This window comes from Pecten maximus, chromosome 4 (genome assembly GCF_902652985.1).
Source record: "Pecten maximus chromosome 4, xPecMax1.1, whole genome shotgun sequence".
Classification (NCBI taxonomy): Eukaryota; Metazoa; Mollusca; class Bivalvia; order Pectinida; family Pectinidae; genus Pecten; species Pecten maximus.
In genome coordinates this window covers 9,836,187-9,854,469 of record NC_047018.1, presented here as the reverse complement: position 1 = coordinate 9,854,469, position 18,283 = coordinate 9,836,187, and the positions used below count along the sequence as shown (strand labels likewise).

The window sequence follows — 18,283 nt, the reverse complement described above, 5'->3', positions numbered from 1 at the left end:
TGTGTAACTTGGGTTTCAAAAATAGTTCTAAAAAATTCACATGCTGAGTATTAAATAACAATTATCAGTTTAAAAAAAACAAAACATGATTTACTGAAATTACAATGTTAGGACTGGTGGTCGAATAATGAAAGCAGTGAAAACATAAACCTTTATGTATCAACATTTACTTTTTGATATTTGGACTGATTTTGAGTTTATTTTTGGTTTTATTTACCCTATTTTACCTTATGTGTTTTAGTAGATGTGAGCAGAAATGTTGTGAATGCTCAAAATAATCAACAGAAATTATCACTTTGAAGCATAAAAATTGGTATGCATCAGTTAACCTCCACAAAACCTTAGTTATGGAAACTTGATTTACCACATAGATCCTAAAATAAATAAAAGAAGAGCAGAAACTCTTGAAGCCATGTTTACAAAAATAAAATAAAAGCAAATATGTGTAATCTTCTTCTGTATCTCATACTGTGGTATTTATCTCCAACTTTCCATCACTTAGCATTGGCATCTATCTGAAACTTAAGGATTGCTTCCGATATTTTAGGGTCGCTGTAGAGCCTCGAAGGAAAAGTAAAAAGATAACCGCAAGAGGAATTTACCCAGGAGCTAGGGTGGTGAGAGGTGTTGACTGGCAGTGGGATGACCAAGATGGGGGTAATGGCCGCCGTGGAAAAGTCATAGAGATACAGGTATCCACAATTTATTTCTCATCAGAGATGCAAAAGTGTCTGCTGTACCATCTGAACAATTGTCAGATTCAGTGTATGACATAGAGGTAGTGTTCCATTTGCATTAGATAATTACTTCTGGAGGAAAAAAATTAAAATTGGTCTTCTCCTTTGTTTGATACATAGTGTGTTGTGTTAATAGTCACATGAAAAAAGTATATGATTGTAACTTTGTTTTGATCTACCAAACAGGATTGGGGTGCTGCCAGTCCAAGGAGTGCTGCATATGTTCTGTGGGATAATGCTTCAAAAAATCTGTACAGGGTTGCTTTTGAAGGCATGGTAAGTTACATCTGCATAGATACTGCATCTGACAGCAGTAGGGTGTTTTTGCTGCCAGGATATTGCTTTCATCAAGTCCAAACGCCAGTTTGGCCTTCCCTCGTGGGTTTCAATTATATTTGGCCATAATGTAGAATTATTTGAGATCCTGACCAGATGACCATTTTTCGAGTTAATGGGCACAAAGAAGACTAATACAATTATGTTACTACCATGGGCTGGTGGTCCCGTCCTGCTTCTTGAATGTTGGTCCCAAGGTCATCCCATGTAAACAGTTTAGGTCCCTGCCCCATAAGAATATAACTTTTTTTTTTCAAAAATTGGCCTAATACTCTGGTCCTACTTGGTCCTAAGGTCACATTTGATAACCTAGATCTAGTTATATATATATATATATATACTCAAATATCATATTTTAAACCTAAATTAGATATATTTTTGAAACACGACTGTAATGTATATATATATATCGTGGCTCCCTTTGAGGGATTAGGGGTAATGCCTTAAATTGGAAGATTATAAGTCTTCTCTTATTGGCTGGTTTGCTATATTTCGACCTGACGTGTAATGAAGTATCACTGAGACCAAGATATCAGAACTTAAATTAAGGAAGATGTTTTCTTTTGTTTTGAGAGGAATATAAAAAGATGTGAAGTCAGATGTCACTATTATATGTGAGAATGATTTTTGATTGACATTTGTCTACCTGTATGATACTAGCACTTAGGTCTTAAGTAAGTATTTGAACAGGGCTGAACAAATCCAGAAACATGATACGTTAGGCTGTTTAGTATTATGTCAAGATTTGTAAAATCTTTCCACATTTACCAGTATATGATTGTATTTCAAAATTTTAAGGTTTGGTAAATAGTTTTCTTTCTTCTTTTTTTGAAATCTGTCTGCAAGCTAGAGCATGTACTATATAAATGTGAACAACTGTGTTTTAAGTTCTGTCACAAAAGAAATGTTTACAAAACTAATAATTTACAGAAAGATTTCAATTATGATGTGACTTTTTCAAAGGATGACTGATATGTGTGCTATGTTAATACAGGCTGATTTAAAAGTGGTAAACGATGCTAAAGGTGGCTCCTTCTACAGAGACCATCTCCCATTGCTGGGTAAGTCTGTCTGTTTAAGTATGTAGAAGATAAACTGTTCAGATCAGTAATCATTAGATTAACAGGTATTTTCCTAAGGGCTATTGTAGTAAATTATCTACCCAATAGGAGGACTGTGGTTTGTCCAAAATGGATTGAAAACACTATCATTATCACAAGCTGCATTATATCCAACACCCACCATGCATTTTTTTGGGAGTCTTCCCATAGGATATAGAGGGTATTGAATGGTTTCCTGTTTAATATAACATATATTTCACGAGTATAACAGAATATCAATATTTTCACGAGGGCGAAGCACAAGTAAAAAATATTGAAATATTCTGCCATACGAGTGAAACATATGTTATATTCAACGGGAAACCATTCAATTTTCTTTTTATTGCATTTCATAAACTAATAAAAACAAAATTAAAAACATCGAAAATTAATAGTGTCAAAAAGTGTGGGAATCAGTAATGACGTCATCACTTTGTGACGCTACCCACGTCAACTTGACAACGCCATTTCGAAGGACTGATCAGCGCAATTTAAGCGTTTTCTGCTGTTATAGGAGATTCTGTGCATGAATAACTAACGTCAAGTGAGTATTTTGTTAAAAACTAGTCTGAAAATTTCAGAAATACAGCAAAATATTTTCACTGCTCATCGCTGCAGTGAAAATATAAGTTTTATTTGTTTGATAAATTTCTATATTTCACTGACAAAAATGCAATAAATATATATATTTAATGACCCAAACATGTTCCTGTGGTAGATATGATGAGTTGATGATTGAAATGTTTAGCTGCTATAGTGAAGCATTGCTTTTTTGACAATATTGAGATAAAACATTTAAGAAAAAATGTTGAAAGAAATGAAACAAAATATATAGGTGTAATTCAGAACTTTGAGATATTTAAAGGGTTTTGGTTCACTCTTGTAATTTTAGTTGTGACTGCCAAAATAGCAGTTTTGAATCTTGCTTTTGAAAAGACACGTCTGATGGGCAGGGGAAGCGATACTTGACTGCTTTAATGTATTTATATAAATAAATTGCTTGTGTTAAGTTAGATGGGAAATAAAATGATAGACATCATATGAAGGTTTACTGTTTAAAACAACTTTGTTTTTGGATGTACAGGTGAGCAGGGTCCAGGCTCCAGGGCAGGACCAGGAGGGCTAGCTATTGGTGACCAGGTCAATGTTGACCTTGACCTTGAGATTGTCCAGTCCCTCCAGCATGGCCATGGGGGATGGACAGATGGCATGTTTGAGGTATAATGATGGAAATAACATGGGATTAGTATTGTGTTACAATATACCAAGTAGATTTCAGTGTCAAAGTAGAGGCAAATTATTGATTTTGCTTTAAACGTATTTTATTTGTCAAAGCACAAATGGGGTTAGACACAAGTATAAAACTTATAATCTGTCTTTTCCCATATAACATAAATGATGAAATGAATATACATGACCGAAAATAATAAAGACAATTGATGATGATGTGAACATGTCAAAAATAGCTATAAGATCAAATTTATTATTGATATATTCAGTTTGATTTCATAACACCTTGGATATTAATAGTCATAGTTCACTGTACATTATTATCCATATTAATGAAAACCAAGGAAACAAGTCATCGCTATATAATATAAAAACCACTGTTTGTGAGAATTATCATTAAGCCACCAGCTAACATTGATATGTTGTTTTGTTGCAGTGTCTGGGTACAACAGGAACTGTGGTAGGGATCGATGAAGACCATGATATTGTGGTGTCCTATCCTAGTGGTAACAGGTAGATACCTTTACTGGAGTGATCTGTCTCTAGACAATCAAATGTCTTATAATATTTTACAAACTGAAGCAGAATTAGGATTTCTTATTGTGCAATACTTAAGTTCAATATGCTCTAATAAAGATGTCTGATTAAAATGTAATTAATGACGAGGCAAAATTCAGATGTGTATTAATTTGACAAGGGAAGGTTTGATATGTAAATAGTAGTATATCTTAGAATGATATCAGTTTGTTAATAAGTAACATTATAATGATTGTTTTAATTGTTTTGTTGTGCTAAACTTGCTATATATTACTGTTGGACAATACTAACAAACATAAAATGCTGCCTTTTTCTAAGCAATATGCTGTTACCGTCCACTACCATCCTAATTTTACTGTAGGTGGACTTTCAACCCGGCCGTTTTAACTAAGGTGAACACCCCCAGCAGTGCTTCTGCCTCTGCCAATGAGAATACCACCCCCACTCCACCAACACAGCAGTTTGCCGTGGGAGACCTTGTCCAAATCTGCAGTGATGCGGAGAAGATAAAACTACTACAGCGTGGACATGGAGAGTGGGCTGAAGCTATGATTCCTGTAAGTAGTGTCCATGACTGATGATAGTAATATTAAACCTGCTTCCTTGTTAAATTGACTTTAAACATAATAGATACATAAGGCTTATTCTAATAACCTGATAGTCTGTGGTAAGATTAACATCATCAAAATATCTCTCACTGAGAAATGTTTTCCAGGTGATATTTAGCTTGGTATATCTAAATAGGTGGAAATCCAGGGAAACATTGAGTAACCGAATTCTGCTAGATAAATCACTGCTGTTAAATGGATATTTTGGACAAGTTGCAAAAAATTTGGCTGTTCTGCAACTCTTAAGAACACTTTCTAATGTCTTTTGAAAGTTTTTCCAGAGGCAAATAATTTTTCCTGTGTTAGAAGTACTGCAGCTATTATAGTTTCAGGCTTGGTAGATGATTGATGTGGACAACTGCTAATTCAGTTTCCATCAAAGTGTACATGATATTGTTTTGAAGAATGTTTGGACAGTTAGTGGTCTTTATTTCCTTGCAGAATCGCAAATTTGTTATTCAGTTTCCATCTGATTTCCTTGAAAATTGGTAATAGTTTTACCCGTCATGATGTAGTCTATCTGGTATGTTGATACATGATATTTTAAGTTTTTGGATTTCCTATTTGTTTACTTTTTAGCTTGTCTCTTCGAAGAAGAGTGAGAGCTTATGTCGTCACTCCGGCGTCGGCGTTGGTTTTTCAAATGTTAAATTTTTGGTGCAAGTGTTGAAAGGCATAGTAATTTATGGTAATATGGTCCCTGTGAGGGTCAAACTATCCCCTGCCGGAGCTAAACTAAAAGTTTTTTTGGGAAAAAATCTGATTTTTGAAAATTTTTGGACTTAGAAAATGTTTGCGTTAAGTTTTTGGTGCAAGTGTTGAAAGGTATTAATACATCACTTTATAATTGTACTAGGGTGCTGATAATTGGCAATAGAGTCCCTCTGGGGTTAAACTATCCCCTGCCAGAGTTAAACTAAAAGATTTTTTTGGGAAAAAAACAGAATTTTCAAATTTTTGGACTTAGAATATTTCTGCGTTAAGTTTTTGGTGCAAGTGTTAAGAGGTTTAAATACATCACTTTATAATTGTACTAGGGTGCTGATATTTGGCAATAGAGTCCCTATGGAGTAAGACAATCCCTTCCTGGAGTAAAACTTTAAAATCTGTGTTTTTGTTTTTGTTTTTAAATCTTTGGACTTTGTGTTAAGTTTATGTTGTGAGTGTTGAAAGGCATAGTAATACATGGTATTACTGTGGGAGTTAAACTATCCCTTTCCATAGTTAAACTGAAATATTTTTTTGGGGAAAAAACACATTTAAAAAATTTTTTGTGCAAATGTTGAAAGCTATTAACACATCACTTTATGATTGTACTAGGGTGCTGATATTTGGTAAAAGAGTCCCTATGGAGTTAAACTATCCCTTCTTGGGTGTGAAACTGAAAATAAAACAATGTGAAAATGCCCACAATAGACAATTTATACCGGTCCACATTTTTCAAGGGAGACAACTCTCATTAGGATAATATTTTGTCAAAAAATTGAAGAAATATGTCCAAAAGCAATTACATTTGTATTTAATATATTCATTTAATCTACAACAGCATAGCTTGTCTCCTGAATGTTTGTCAATAAATAATTTATATATGTATAAATTGGTTTGGTTTTGAAAATTGCATGAATTCACAAAACATAATCTGATCAAGTAAACAATATAAATATTATTAATGCAATTTGCGAAACCATTCCAATAAATATATTTTGATTATTTATTGACAAACATTTATGAGACGAGCTATGCTGTTCTCCAACAGCTTTTGTTTAAATTAAATTGCATTTTATGACAATATATTGTGCTAAAATCGAGTGAACTGTATTAGTATTCAACCATTATAAGCACATTTATCTGAAACTTTATAGAATTTACGATATCAAATCATACCAGGTACATATTTGAACTGTAAATGAACATAAAACACCAGGATATTAATAGATAGTGTTGTAATTATGACATTCCTGAAATATAAATATGTCTGAATAAAAACATATTAACATAAAACATAGCTAACAATATACAAAAAAAGAAAAATAGATTTTATCATGATGTTAATGTTCAACTGAAGATCATAAGTATTTGTGTTCTTCCATTTTCATCTTATATAAATTTTACAAATGTCTCATTTTGTTTCAATAAAAACAGCAAGGAGAGGGCAGCAATTGTCTCCTTGTATTGTCCTGGTTTTTATTTTGCATGGTCATAATTGTTGACAGACCCTGGGTAAGATTGGGCGTGTGCAACAGATCTACCATGATAATGACCTGAAGGTGGAGGTGTGTGGCACGTCCTGGACGTACAACCCTGCGGCTGTCACCAAAGTCGCATCGTCAGACGGAGCTGCTATTGGCAACTCATCTGGAGGTAAAATAACACATAATGAAAGTATTCAATACTATTTGTTTTGATTTGATAAGATATAGATCTCAACCACTGCTGAGTGTTTGAAATCAATAAAACCACAAGATTAGAACAATTATACCTGCCCCACTACTACAGGTATTTTTTCCCATACTTTTTTCATCACTGATAACTGTATGGTGCAGTAATATTCAATATTTGGCATATGTGTTATCTATTACAGTGTAACTGAATTCATTATTAAAAAGGCAATGTTCATTAGTGTTTTTTGCCTTACAGAACGTCTAAGTGCTCTCCTGAAGAAGCTGTTTGAGACGCATGTTTCTGGAGATGTGAACGAAGAGCTAGTCAAGGCAGCTGCTAATGGAGATGGGACCAAGGTGGATGAGCTCCTACAGCGACCCGAGGCTGATGTTTGTAGATTTTTTACTGCTAGTACTACCAATCATAAAATACACTAGCACAATGACTTACTGGCAAACATGAAATAACACTGTCACAGTACTTACCGTATTTTACTGAATATTAGTCCAGGGGTCTAGTGCAGTGAAATTGACTCAATTCTTAGGTTAGAATGAAAATTGACTACATTGTTAGATTTTTATACAAACAATAATAGGGCACCAAAGGAATGAAAAAATGTTATAATTAATGAACATATCATTAGTGTGTTACTGAAAAAATGTAATAATTAATGAACATATCATTAGTGTGTTACTGAAAAAATGTAATAGTTAATGAACATATCATTGACTTGGTTGCTTAGTGGTAAGATGATGATCAAAGGGTCCATAATTCCTGGCATGGATGCTGTGTTGTATCCTTGATTAAGATACGTCACTCAACTGTGTTCCAGTTCATTCAGCTGTAAATGCTAGAACAGTATTAGATTTGTAATGCTCTCAAAGGCGTTACAAAAGATAATATGATATCAAGTATAATTGTAGTTAAATGGTTAGTCTGTTCATTCATGAGCGTCCGTGATATCTATAATTATTTGTGATATCACAAATATTGTAATGTAACTTTGCATAACATAATTGCCAACCATCCCTTTTTCGGAAGGAGGCTCCTGTTTTTAGCTCACCATGCCCAAAGAGACGGTGAGCTGATGCCATGGTGTGTCATGCGTAGTACGTTAGTCTGTCGTCCTTTAACATTTGTTTCAAATTGCTACTAGTCAAAAAGGTCCTGAATGGATTTGGACCAAATTTGGTCAGAAAGATCCTTGGGGGAGGGGAACAGATTTTGCGTAAATGATGACTCTGACCCCATCCCCATCCCCCCCCCCCTAGGGCCAGAGGGGCGGGGTCCAATAGAAGTCTGTTTAATTGCTTCTTGTATTTTTGAAACAGTTAAGATCCCCACCCCATAACCATATATATATAGCATCGCTGAGCACTAAATGATAAACACAATCCTGTTGTCAATATAGGCTTATTGTTAGAGATCTTGTGTAACAGGTGGTCAATTAATTATTTGAAAATGTGAGTATTATTAAAAAATCTTGTCCAAATCTTACTGTTAATAATAAATTATATAGTTAGTTTTCAGTTATAAGTTGTAACACTGACCTTGCCTTTGATGCAGGCCAATGGAATGTTTGCTGGACATACCGCCCTCCAGGCAGCATCACAAAATGGACATTCTGATGTCATACGGGTACTGATGAAACATGATGTGGACTTCGAAATTGAGGTAAGTTTCATCTTTCTTGAAATAGATCTTACACGATGATCTTTTGTATTATCTCCACTATATATCAAAAGCTGCTTAGACCTGGGAAGCTGAGTATGCTGTATAATGCAATATTGAGATCGTAGTGTAGGGAGCATGTGTGGTTTGACATGAATTTTATGATTGTTGATAAATAGATACCTGTATACCGTATTTCCAGGAATTAAACAGTAAAATAGCTGTTTCTTTTATTGATTATGCATTTATAAGATTGATTATGCATTTATAAGATTGACTTATTAATTTAGATATTCAAGTATTAATGTAATTAATATCAAATTATAATCCTTGTATCAAAGGTAGCAACAATAACGAATCCAGAATTACATTTAAGACATCCTTGCTTCTGACCGACAAAAGGCTTGTATCTGCATATAGTGTGCTGTCATATTTTTCTCTTGTCAATTTTTGAAGAAATAAAATGCACTGTTTGCAAAAAAAAAAAAAAGTCCATTACATTAGAATTTAAGATGTGGAATCCATAGCGAAGACTTATGCTTATCCTATTCACATTATCTTCTTCATCGTCAAATAATACATATAGATATTTTTTACAGATTTGTGTCATTGATATGACCAAATACAGAATTCAGTCAGGAAAAACCTCCAATAAGTTGTTTCCCAGGAGCATTTTTCAGTTCCACAGCTACTCTTCTTGTTGACAGCTATACCCATTTAATTATGTGTCCCAACATAAATTTATTTTGGAGGAGGGGGAATTAAATCATCAATTTATCAGAGAAGGGGGAAGCCTATGATGCACCTCTTACGATACAATCTGTGTGTGTTTGATTTAAGTTTTTATGTCAGTTATGGACTAAGGTAGACTACAGGTAGGGTGATACAACATTACATGTGTCTTTACTTGTGTAGCATGTTGTACTAGCATTTGTAATTAAAAGCTTCAACTCTGTGACTTTGGTTTATTTTTATGATGATAAATGGCCAATATTAAGTTGTTTTTTTGAAAGCTTACCATTCAGTAATGCTGCTGCTAAGATGTTAAGATTTGCATGACATTTCTTTTGGAACTATCATTGTAACAGTGGGTTCAAATTAAAACTTTTGACATGTTTTGTACTGTACAAGTCTTAATCAGACTTGATGGTAAGGTCACTGTTAAAATGTTTTTGAAGGCTTTCTATTCTGCAGTTAAAAATGAAGCTGGGATGCTTAGCTTTTGCATGATGACTTATTTGGTGTCAACATTGATACTGTTTGAAATAGGAAAAACTATTTATTCTTCTGGTTTCCACCCATTTATATACATATGTCAAATTTGCCAGTAGTATTATGGTATGGCGTCCTGACAGCTTGCCAGCATTAACTTTTCTTTATCTGGAGATTGTCTACATTTTTTACCAATTTTACCAATTCTCCCTGAAAGGAATTAAGATTCGACTATTTTTGCAAATGTTATTGCCCTTTGCTTTTTTCGGTATTTGATATTTTTTTACTCCTACCTTTTTTCAACAAATTTATTTGAAATTTAATGGGCTATATAATCTTGATATAAAGTTGTGTTTCCCTGAGAGGCATATTGATTCAATTATTTTTGCACAAGTTATTGCCCTTTGTTTCTTTCAGTATTTGATTTTTGTCTGGAGATCTCCTATATTTTTGACCAATTGCTTGAAACATGGTAGGCTTTATATATTCATGATCTATGGTTGTGTTTCCCTGTACATATGTTTGATTCGACTATTTTTGCAAAAGTTATGATATTTTGTTTGTTTCGGCATTTGATTTTGTCCTGAGATCCTGCATTTTTCAAATGGTTTCATTGAAACTTAGAAGGCTTTATAATCATATCAATAAAGTTGTGATTGATGAGGTGGAAACCACTTAAGTAACTCTCGATAACTGGTATTCTTAAAACTTAGACAATTAAACACTGTAGTAAAAATTAACTAACTTACCACTCATAAGGTGATGCAAATCTTATTTCAACACAAGATAGTATATATATGGCATTCGATGGGCTATATTGTTCAGCCCCGTGGTACTCTTGTTGAGAAATATTACAAAATTTCCCAATTTTCGAGGTTTGGTTTCATGTCACAAGATGAAATGGGAACATTTTGGTCTTTTATTTTTTTATATATTAAATATATGATTATTTACTGTTTCTCGGTAAGTAAATAAAAATATATTAAATCTATGATTATATACTGTTGCTGGATACAGATCAATGTACTATAGATGGCAAAGATTGGTGTTTTAAGAGTTTTAAGAGGTCTGCGTAGAGAAACCCAGCTTTCACCACAATCAGTACAGCATTTTGTACATATTGTGCCTTTGACCTCTGACCTTGGTTAGACACTTCTCTAGGTTCTGCCATTTCAAATTAATGTCAACAATATTTAGAAAATTTTACTGTATTGGTGTTGCTTTAGCATTATCAGTGTCATGTTTTACAAAAATATTGGGAAAGGAGTGGGAAACAGAGTTGTATCTGGGATGTGTAAATTCTACCTTCAGATGTAAAAATTGACAAAGCCTTTGATGTCAGCTAGATTCTTTATCCTATAGAGAACTTACATATCACTCATACCTACATAAAGGTTGAAAGATAAACAAGTGATTAACAAAAATCATTTTAAACCTTTTTACTTTGAACAGGACAAAGATGGTGATAGAGCTGTACATCATGCTGCTTTTGGTGATGAGCCCAGTGTGATTGAACAGTTACAGAGGGGAGGGGCAGACCTTAACGCCAGAAACAAACGTCGCCAGACACCCCTACACATCGGCGTAAACAAAGGCCACATCGGTGTGGTGAAGACACTCTTAGACCTTGGCTGTCATCCCAGTCTCCAGGTTTGGAAGTGTAACAGACTGTCTCCTCTGTTGTCTTGTGTGTCATGATGATGTTAGGATGTCTGACAAATAGCACTCATTTTACATATCAAAGTTTTTCCATTAGTTTTTATATCCTGCAAGTTTTCATTCATTTGTCCATCTGTCCATCTGTCCATCTATCCGTCCATTGTATCCTTCATCTTGTACTTCAAGCACCTGGGTTAAATAACTATTATTATACCCTATATTGTTCTGCCAAAATGGATACAAATAAAGTTGACTTCCATGACAGTTAGACAGCTGTATCCACTTCTGTTCGAATGTCTCTTGTGGATGGTTCAACCTGGGAATTTTTGTTATATATCATTATACTAATAGTAAATCAGATTTTATAATAACTGCTATTATGATAGATATATGACAGTCCTCCATTAATTATTTATATCAACGAAGACCTGGTATGAAAGGCTACATATTGTTGTTATTCGAGAAGCTACATTATATTTATGTCCTGTCGAAATTGTATGCTTTTGAGACTAATTAATCTTTGAATTCATACATTCTCCATATTTATGTAACATAAGGACAAATTTGACCTTGTTTGAAAGCTTTACATAATGTGAGGACAAATTTGACCTCTTGTTTGAAAGCTTTACATAATGTGAGGACAAACTTGACCTTGTTTGAAAGCTTTACATAATGTGAGGACAAATTTGAATTTGTTTGAAAGCTTTACATAATGTGAGGACAAATATGACCTTGTTTGAAAGCTTTACATAATGTGAGGACAAATTTGACCTCTTGTTTGAAAGCTTTACATAATGTGAGGACAAATTTGACCTCTTGTTTGAAAGCTTTACATAATGTGAGGACAAATTTGACCTTGTTTGAAAGCTTAACATAATGTGAGGACAAATTTGAATTTGTTTGAAAGCTTTACATAATGTGAGGACAAATATGACCTTGTTTGAAAGCTTTACATAATGTGAGGACAAATTTGACCTTGTTTGAAAGCTTTACATAATGTGAGGACATATTTGACCTCTTGTTTGAAAGCTTTACATAATGTGAGGTCAAATTTGACCTCTTTTTTGAAAGCTTTACATAATTTGAGGAGCAATTTCTCCCTATTACTTTAGTTATAGCCTGTTCATACCAAGTTGTTTGTTGTGACGAGTTTGATAAGTTGTTGTGTTTGTGGTAGATGTAATATTGTTGTATCTAGTTCCTGTTATCTGTTGTTTTGTATCCAATTTGAAATCAAAACTGATTATGTTTACTGAAAAAATGTTTACATTGTAATGAAAAATGCATTTCAAGGAATAATTGTTAGAGCTTGAATTGTTTGTCCTAGCATTTGATTGATTTTAATAGATTAAATGACAAAAAAGGTTAAAGAAATTATTGAAATATATTAAAGATAATACAATGTTTCCTATTTCATCTTGAGCCCATTGATGAAGAAAATATACAGTTATGTTTTACTATGGAATTATCTCCCTTGTATTGTGAATAACCTCTGTTGTCATACTGCCTAAATCTCAAGTAGTGGTAGCTCATGATTCTAAACAGATTTTTTGAATGAGTTAAAATGTGTTTGTTATTTGGCCGTTAGGACTCCGAGGGAGACAGTCCACTCCATGATGCCATCAGTAAGAAGAGAGACGATATGATCTCCATCCTGCTCGAACATCATGCAGATCTGACAATAGCCAATAACAATGGCTTTAACTCTCTACACCATGCTGCACTTCGGGGCAACCCAAGGTAGGTACTGCATGTGAGAGATTAAATCCCTGTAGTCATGACAACGTCCATTAACATACTCAACACAATTATTTAGGTCAGCAGAGGTCAACTTAACTTAGGAATGCTATGAATTGATGACAAATCAGTTTCACACCAACAGCAGCGCACAGATGAATTTGAGTAAAAGAAACACATCAGATATCAATAAGAAATGTCATAACAGAGAAATGACAAAGTCATATCTAAATACACTTTACCTTGTATGAAATTAAATTAAATGAAGAGAACAGTGGTAACTCCTTGGGATTGGTTTCTCATCTTATCCTGGTTGTGGAGATGTCGAGAAGTAAGATTTCCAGGACTTCTACTAGATTTGAAGGACAATGGGGTCCTCGGATTTGGAGCAAAAGAAGAACATTGTCAATAAATTACCCAAGAACTAATTAAGGATCAAAGACTATAATCTGTTATGTAGTCATAATAAGAATTTGATTTTGCATAACATTCCAATAATAAAGAAACGTGTATTGAAGTTAACTCATTTGTCAAAGTTTGTAGTAGGAGGGAAATATTCCCACCTTAGGCTAGATAAGATTCAAGTAGGTCAAAATATGCTGATGATCATCTATATGGTATCATAAAATTGTAAGAATGGACCAGAAAGAGGGATACTAGAGTATCATACCAGTCTCATAGACAATATTTGATTATCTATATAAGGTATTCAGTAGATTCATGGCTGTGACTCTCATAGACGATATTTGATATCTGTATAAGGTCTTCAGTAGATATTTGATATCTATATAAGGTCTTCAGTAGATATTTGATATCTGTATAAGGTCTTCAGTAGATATTTGATATCTGTATAAGGTCTTCAGTAGATATTTGATATCTATATAAGGTCTTCAGTAGATATTTGATATCTATATAAGGTCTACAGTAGATATTTGATATCTATATAAGGTCTTCAGTAGATATTTGATATCTGTATAAGGTCTTCAGTAGATATTTGATATATATATAAGGTCTTCAGTAGATATTTGATATCTATATAAGGTCTTCAGTAGATATTTGATATCTGTATAAGGTCTTCAGTAGATATTTGATATCTTTATAAGGTCTTCAGTAGATATTTGATATCTATATAAGGTCTTCAGTAGATATTTGATATCTATATAAGGTCTTCAGTAGATATTTGATATCTATATAAGGTCCTCAGTAGATTCATGGCTGTTTAAATGTTATATAGTGGTCACAGAGGTGTATGATTCACAACTGTTGTTGTTTCTCTCCTTTATGTATTAGTTATGGTCTGTTATCAACACTCTGTTTCATTTTGATACAAAATAAATGTTGGTGAAATGACGATTATGCCGAGGTTTGATTCCCCGATCAAATTCGAAAAGGTATGGGTCAGCTGCCTGACCACTTGGGTTTTCTCTGGTAGCTCCAGTCTCCTCCCATAGTAAAAACCCCTGATGATATTCCATCTGGCCAACAAGTGTGATTTATATATGTTGGTATTACTTGTTTAACAATTGTTGTAAAATAGATAGATTGCATTCAATAATTATGTTTAGTTGTGATAGTGTAGTTTCCAGAGGTTCCTAGCAAGGTAATACATTCTACAGATAAGGGTTATGATGGTTGAGTATTCAGAACCTTTCTTTACAAAAATTGGTAAATCAAATAAATATAAATAAGGGTAAAAAAACAATGCATTTGAGTTTATTGATAATGATGACAAATAGAGTTCATTTTTAAAGGTAAAGCAAAAACATTTATCACACTATTTTGTCAAATTACAAACATCATTAATTCAAAAAGTAGGGGTCATAATAACAAAATGTATTGAAAATAAGAATTGTTTTAAATATTGCCATCAAGGATAATTAGTAGAGGTCATTATAACAAAATACCATGAAAGTCTGAATTATTTTAAATGTTAGTTCGAAAGCTATTATAATCAGTAGTCAAGGTTGATTAACCATGGTCTTTAGTCTCCTGAATGTTGTGGAAGTATTTATTGCATGTGAATGTATTTACTACTGGAAGCATGAGGACTGTATAGAACATGATAGGTAACCTTTATTGATCAATTACAAAGTCAACATTTCTGTTCATTATTATGAAAGTGCATGTTTGTGTAGCAGTATTGAATTAAATGTGTGAGTATTTTGATTTGAGCAAATCAACCTACCGTATGTCTTTTGTATCATATTGGTATAGTGATGGAAATCAAAGTGAGAATACATTTCCATACATCTGATTGTAGACAAAGTAACAAAGTATCAAATTACAATGTTCATCAATATAGCCCCTTTAGGTTTGGTTCCATGGACGCCTCCAATAATGTATACATATATATAATTAGCTGGTGAAATCTGTGTGGTATGAATAGTTATCTCCCCTTTGGTCAGCTATTTCATTCACAACGCCTTTTAGTCGAAGTGAAAGTCTTCTTCATTTAAATTCATTTCCACTTTATTAAGTGTGTCAAGATTACAGTAGCATAATCAAATTTAAAAAGAAAAACTAAATTAAAGACTGCTGGTTAGTATTTCATGACTTGATAGCTATCAACTAATCATAATTTTATCACACAAAACATATATATTATATAGCATAATTTAGTCTCAGAAATAGCTGGTCAGTACTAGGTATTTAAGGATATCTAGATTTGGCAGCAGAAAATAAAACTTGATTTGACCAGAATAATATAGAAGCCATACAGATTTATTTTATTGTGATAGAAGAAACCCTGGCCAGTTGTTTTGTCTCAAGCGAGTATTAAAAATGTAATTCTTCACTGTTCATCAGAACTTTAACGCAACCACAGCCTTTTTAAAGTAAATACAATTCCTTAAAATGACATGGAATAATCATCAGTAAACATTCGGAATGTACTTAAATAACAATAAAAATGTCTTTATTACATGCCATTTTACATTTATATAATATTTGCTTTTCTCGTGTATTTCAATCCTCATGCACATGTACTTTGATTTACTAAAATATTTCAGATTTTGAGAAATTAGTATATAATATTGATGTCTATGTAAAAGTTCATTTAATTTCAACATTTACATTTATTGAAACATATTCTAAAGCATATCAGTGAAGTTTACTTCTTACTTAAGGATAAGGTGATTTTTAGTTGAAAATGTCCAATTAAGGAACATTGTGGGAAAATTAGTGATTTTGGGAATTCATAACTTTTGTTTCTGAATGCATCAGTTTTTAAAAATGACAACATATACAATATGATGTTTCAACTATACTATGAGGGAAAGATTTGGTGGAGTTTGGAGTATAAATATGTAACTTTTAGTGTATTTAGCAGTTTGTACAATAATGGTCTTACCGACAAAGCTGGACAAGTGACAGAGTATCACATGTAATCTTTGTCATTATTACTAAGCATTTTCCATCAAAAAAATTGTATTTGTCTATTTGCATTTCTTTCTTCCTTCCCATTTGTTTTATTTATCTTTAGTGTCTGTCCATCTTGTCTTCCTATGGATGTATTTTCTGATTGTGACAACAGACTCTATCCTGTGTTTGATTTTGTATGATCAACATTGGTGAAATTAATCTCTACAGACTTGTGCCGCAGACTCTAGTGAAAGTACAGGCTGCATACCTGGTTTAGAGTTTTTGGCATGCTTCTTCTAGCAACATAGCATCATTGGTGATATAAATAGATAGGTAACAGCACCTACAGCAGACAAATCTACGTAGTTCTGTGTGTTAGGTATACATTATATAGTACAGACAAATCTACGTAGTTCTGTGTGTTAGGTATACATTATACAGTACAGACACATCTACGTAGTTCTGTGTGTTAGGTATACATTATATAGTACAGACAAATCTACGTAGTTCTGTGTGTTAGGTATACATTATACAGTACAGACAAATCTACGTAGTTCTGGGTGTTAGGTATACATTATACATTACAGACAAATCTACGTAGTTCTGTGTGTTAGGTATACATTTTACAGTACAGACAAATCTACGTAGTTCTGTGTGTTAGGTATACATTTTACAGTACAGACAAATCTACGTAGTTCTGGGTGTTAGGTATACATTATACAGTACAGACAAATCTACGTAGTTCTGTGTGTTAGGTATACATTATACAGTACAGACAAATCTATAGACAAATCTACGTAGTTCTGGGTGTTAGATATACAGTACAGACAAATCTACGTACCTCTGTGTATTACAGACCACAGATTATGTAATAAAGGTCGGAGTTGAGGTTTGATCCCTATACAGGACAGTTTGCTCATTTAGTATGTGACAGGCCTTCCAATCTTAGATGAGGTAGCCACCAGCTACTACAAGAAGCTCTGGCACAAATTTACCCTTGTTGTTGATTAATTAACCCATTAAACAAGCAAACAATAGACCTTTTATCAGAATACACCATCTTGGAATACAGTTTTGTCATCAGCATTCGTCAAATTTTGCACACATGCTCATTTGTTCACTGTGTGTTACTTTGTTTGGATAGAGCTCCTTTTTTATGTACCTTTAGGAATGGCAGTGTCTAATGCAGTGAAATTGAATTTTTGATTTGTATCAACTATCAGAATGTAATCATATTCATAGAGCTATGATTTGTATAGGTTTTATGTATTAAAACACCACAGTGATTATCCACTTGTGACAATGTCAGGGAGGAGATATTGCATTCTGTTTGTATTGTGCATATGTGTACATTCATATGTTCTCTTTTGTCAACTTCATTTTTAACCAGATTTCTATCCAATTTTTGTTAAATTCTGAGTATACCTCGAATGAGGTTATGTCTCAGGGTGCCAAGATAATGATTGCTATTTATGTAAAATCTTTGTCATCTTTAAGAAGATTTCAATAATAACTTAATACAATGAAGATTACTCTGAACGACTAGCTTGAACGATAAGTTCATGTTTCAGAGTGCTTTAAATTAGGTCACAAAGACAAGGTCACTTTTACTATTAATATACGGCTTGCAGCATAATATATATCAGAAGGTATACTTGGCATGCAAGGGGATTTCTTTTGCTTGCTATGCCTTCTTTTAGAGAGAATAACCAAC

At 33.2% G+C, this 18,283-nt stretch overlaps 1 protein-coding gene across 4 annotated transcripts in view; it reads left to right on the top strand.

Moving 5' to 3' along the window:
* Positions 1-18,283, top strand: part of LOC117325174 (E3 ubiquitin-protein ligase MIB1-like) — a 75,683-nt gene that overhangs the window by 2,974 nt on the left and 54,426 nt on the right. For 2 of the 4 annotated variants that reach the window (XM_033881170.1, XM_033881167.1), the window contains exons 3-13: positions 548-692; positions 924-1,013; positions 2,068-2,134; positions 3,258-3,391; positions 3,840-3,916; positions 4,302-4,497; positions 6,762-6,909; positions 7,186-7,319; positions 8,497-8,604; positions 11,266-11,463; positions 13,061-13,212. In XM_033881170.1, coding sequence (XP_033737061.1) covers positions 548-692; positions 924-1,013; positions 2,068-2,134; positions 3,258-3,391; positions 3,840-3,916; positions 4,302-4,497; positions 6,762-6,909; positions 7,186-7,319; positions 8,497-8,604; positions 11,266-11,463; positions 13,061-13,212 — 1,449 coding nt within the window. Of the gene's footprint in view, positions 1-547; positions 693-923; positions 1,014-2,067; positions 2,135-3,257; positions 3,392-3,839; positions 3,917-4,298; positions 4,498-6,761; positions 6,910-7,185; positions 7,320-8,496; positions 8,605-11,265; positions 11,464-13,060; positions 13,213-18,283 lie in introns of all 4 variants that reach the window. The other 2 variants (XM_033881169.1, XM_033881166.1) reach the window with 1 other exon arrangement.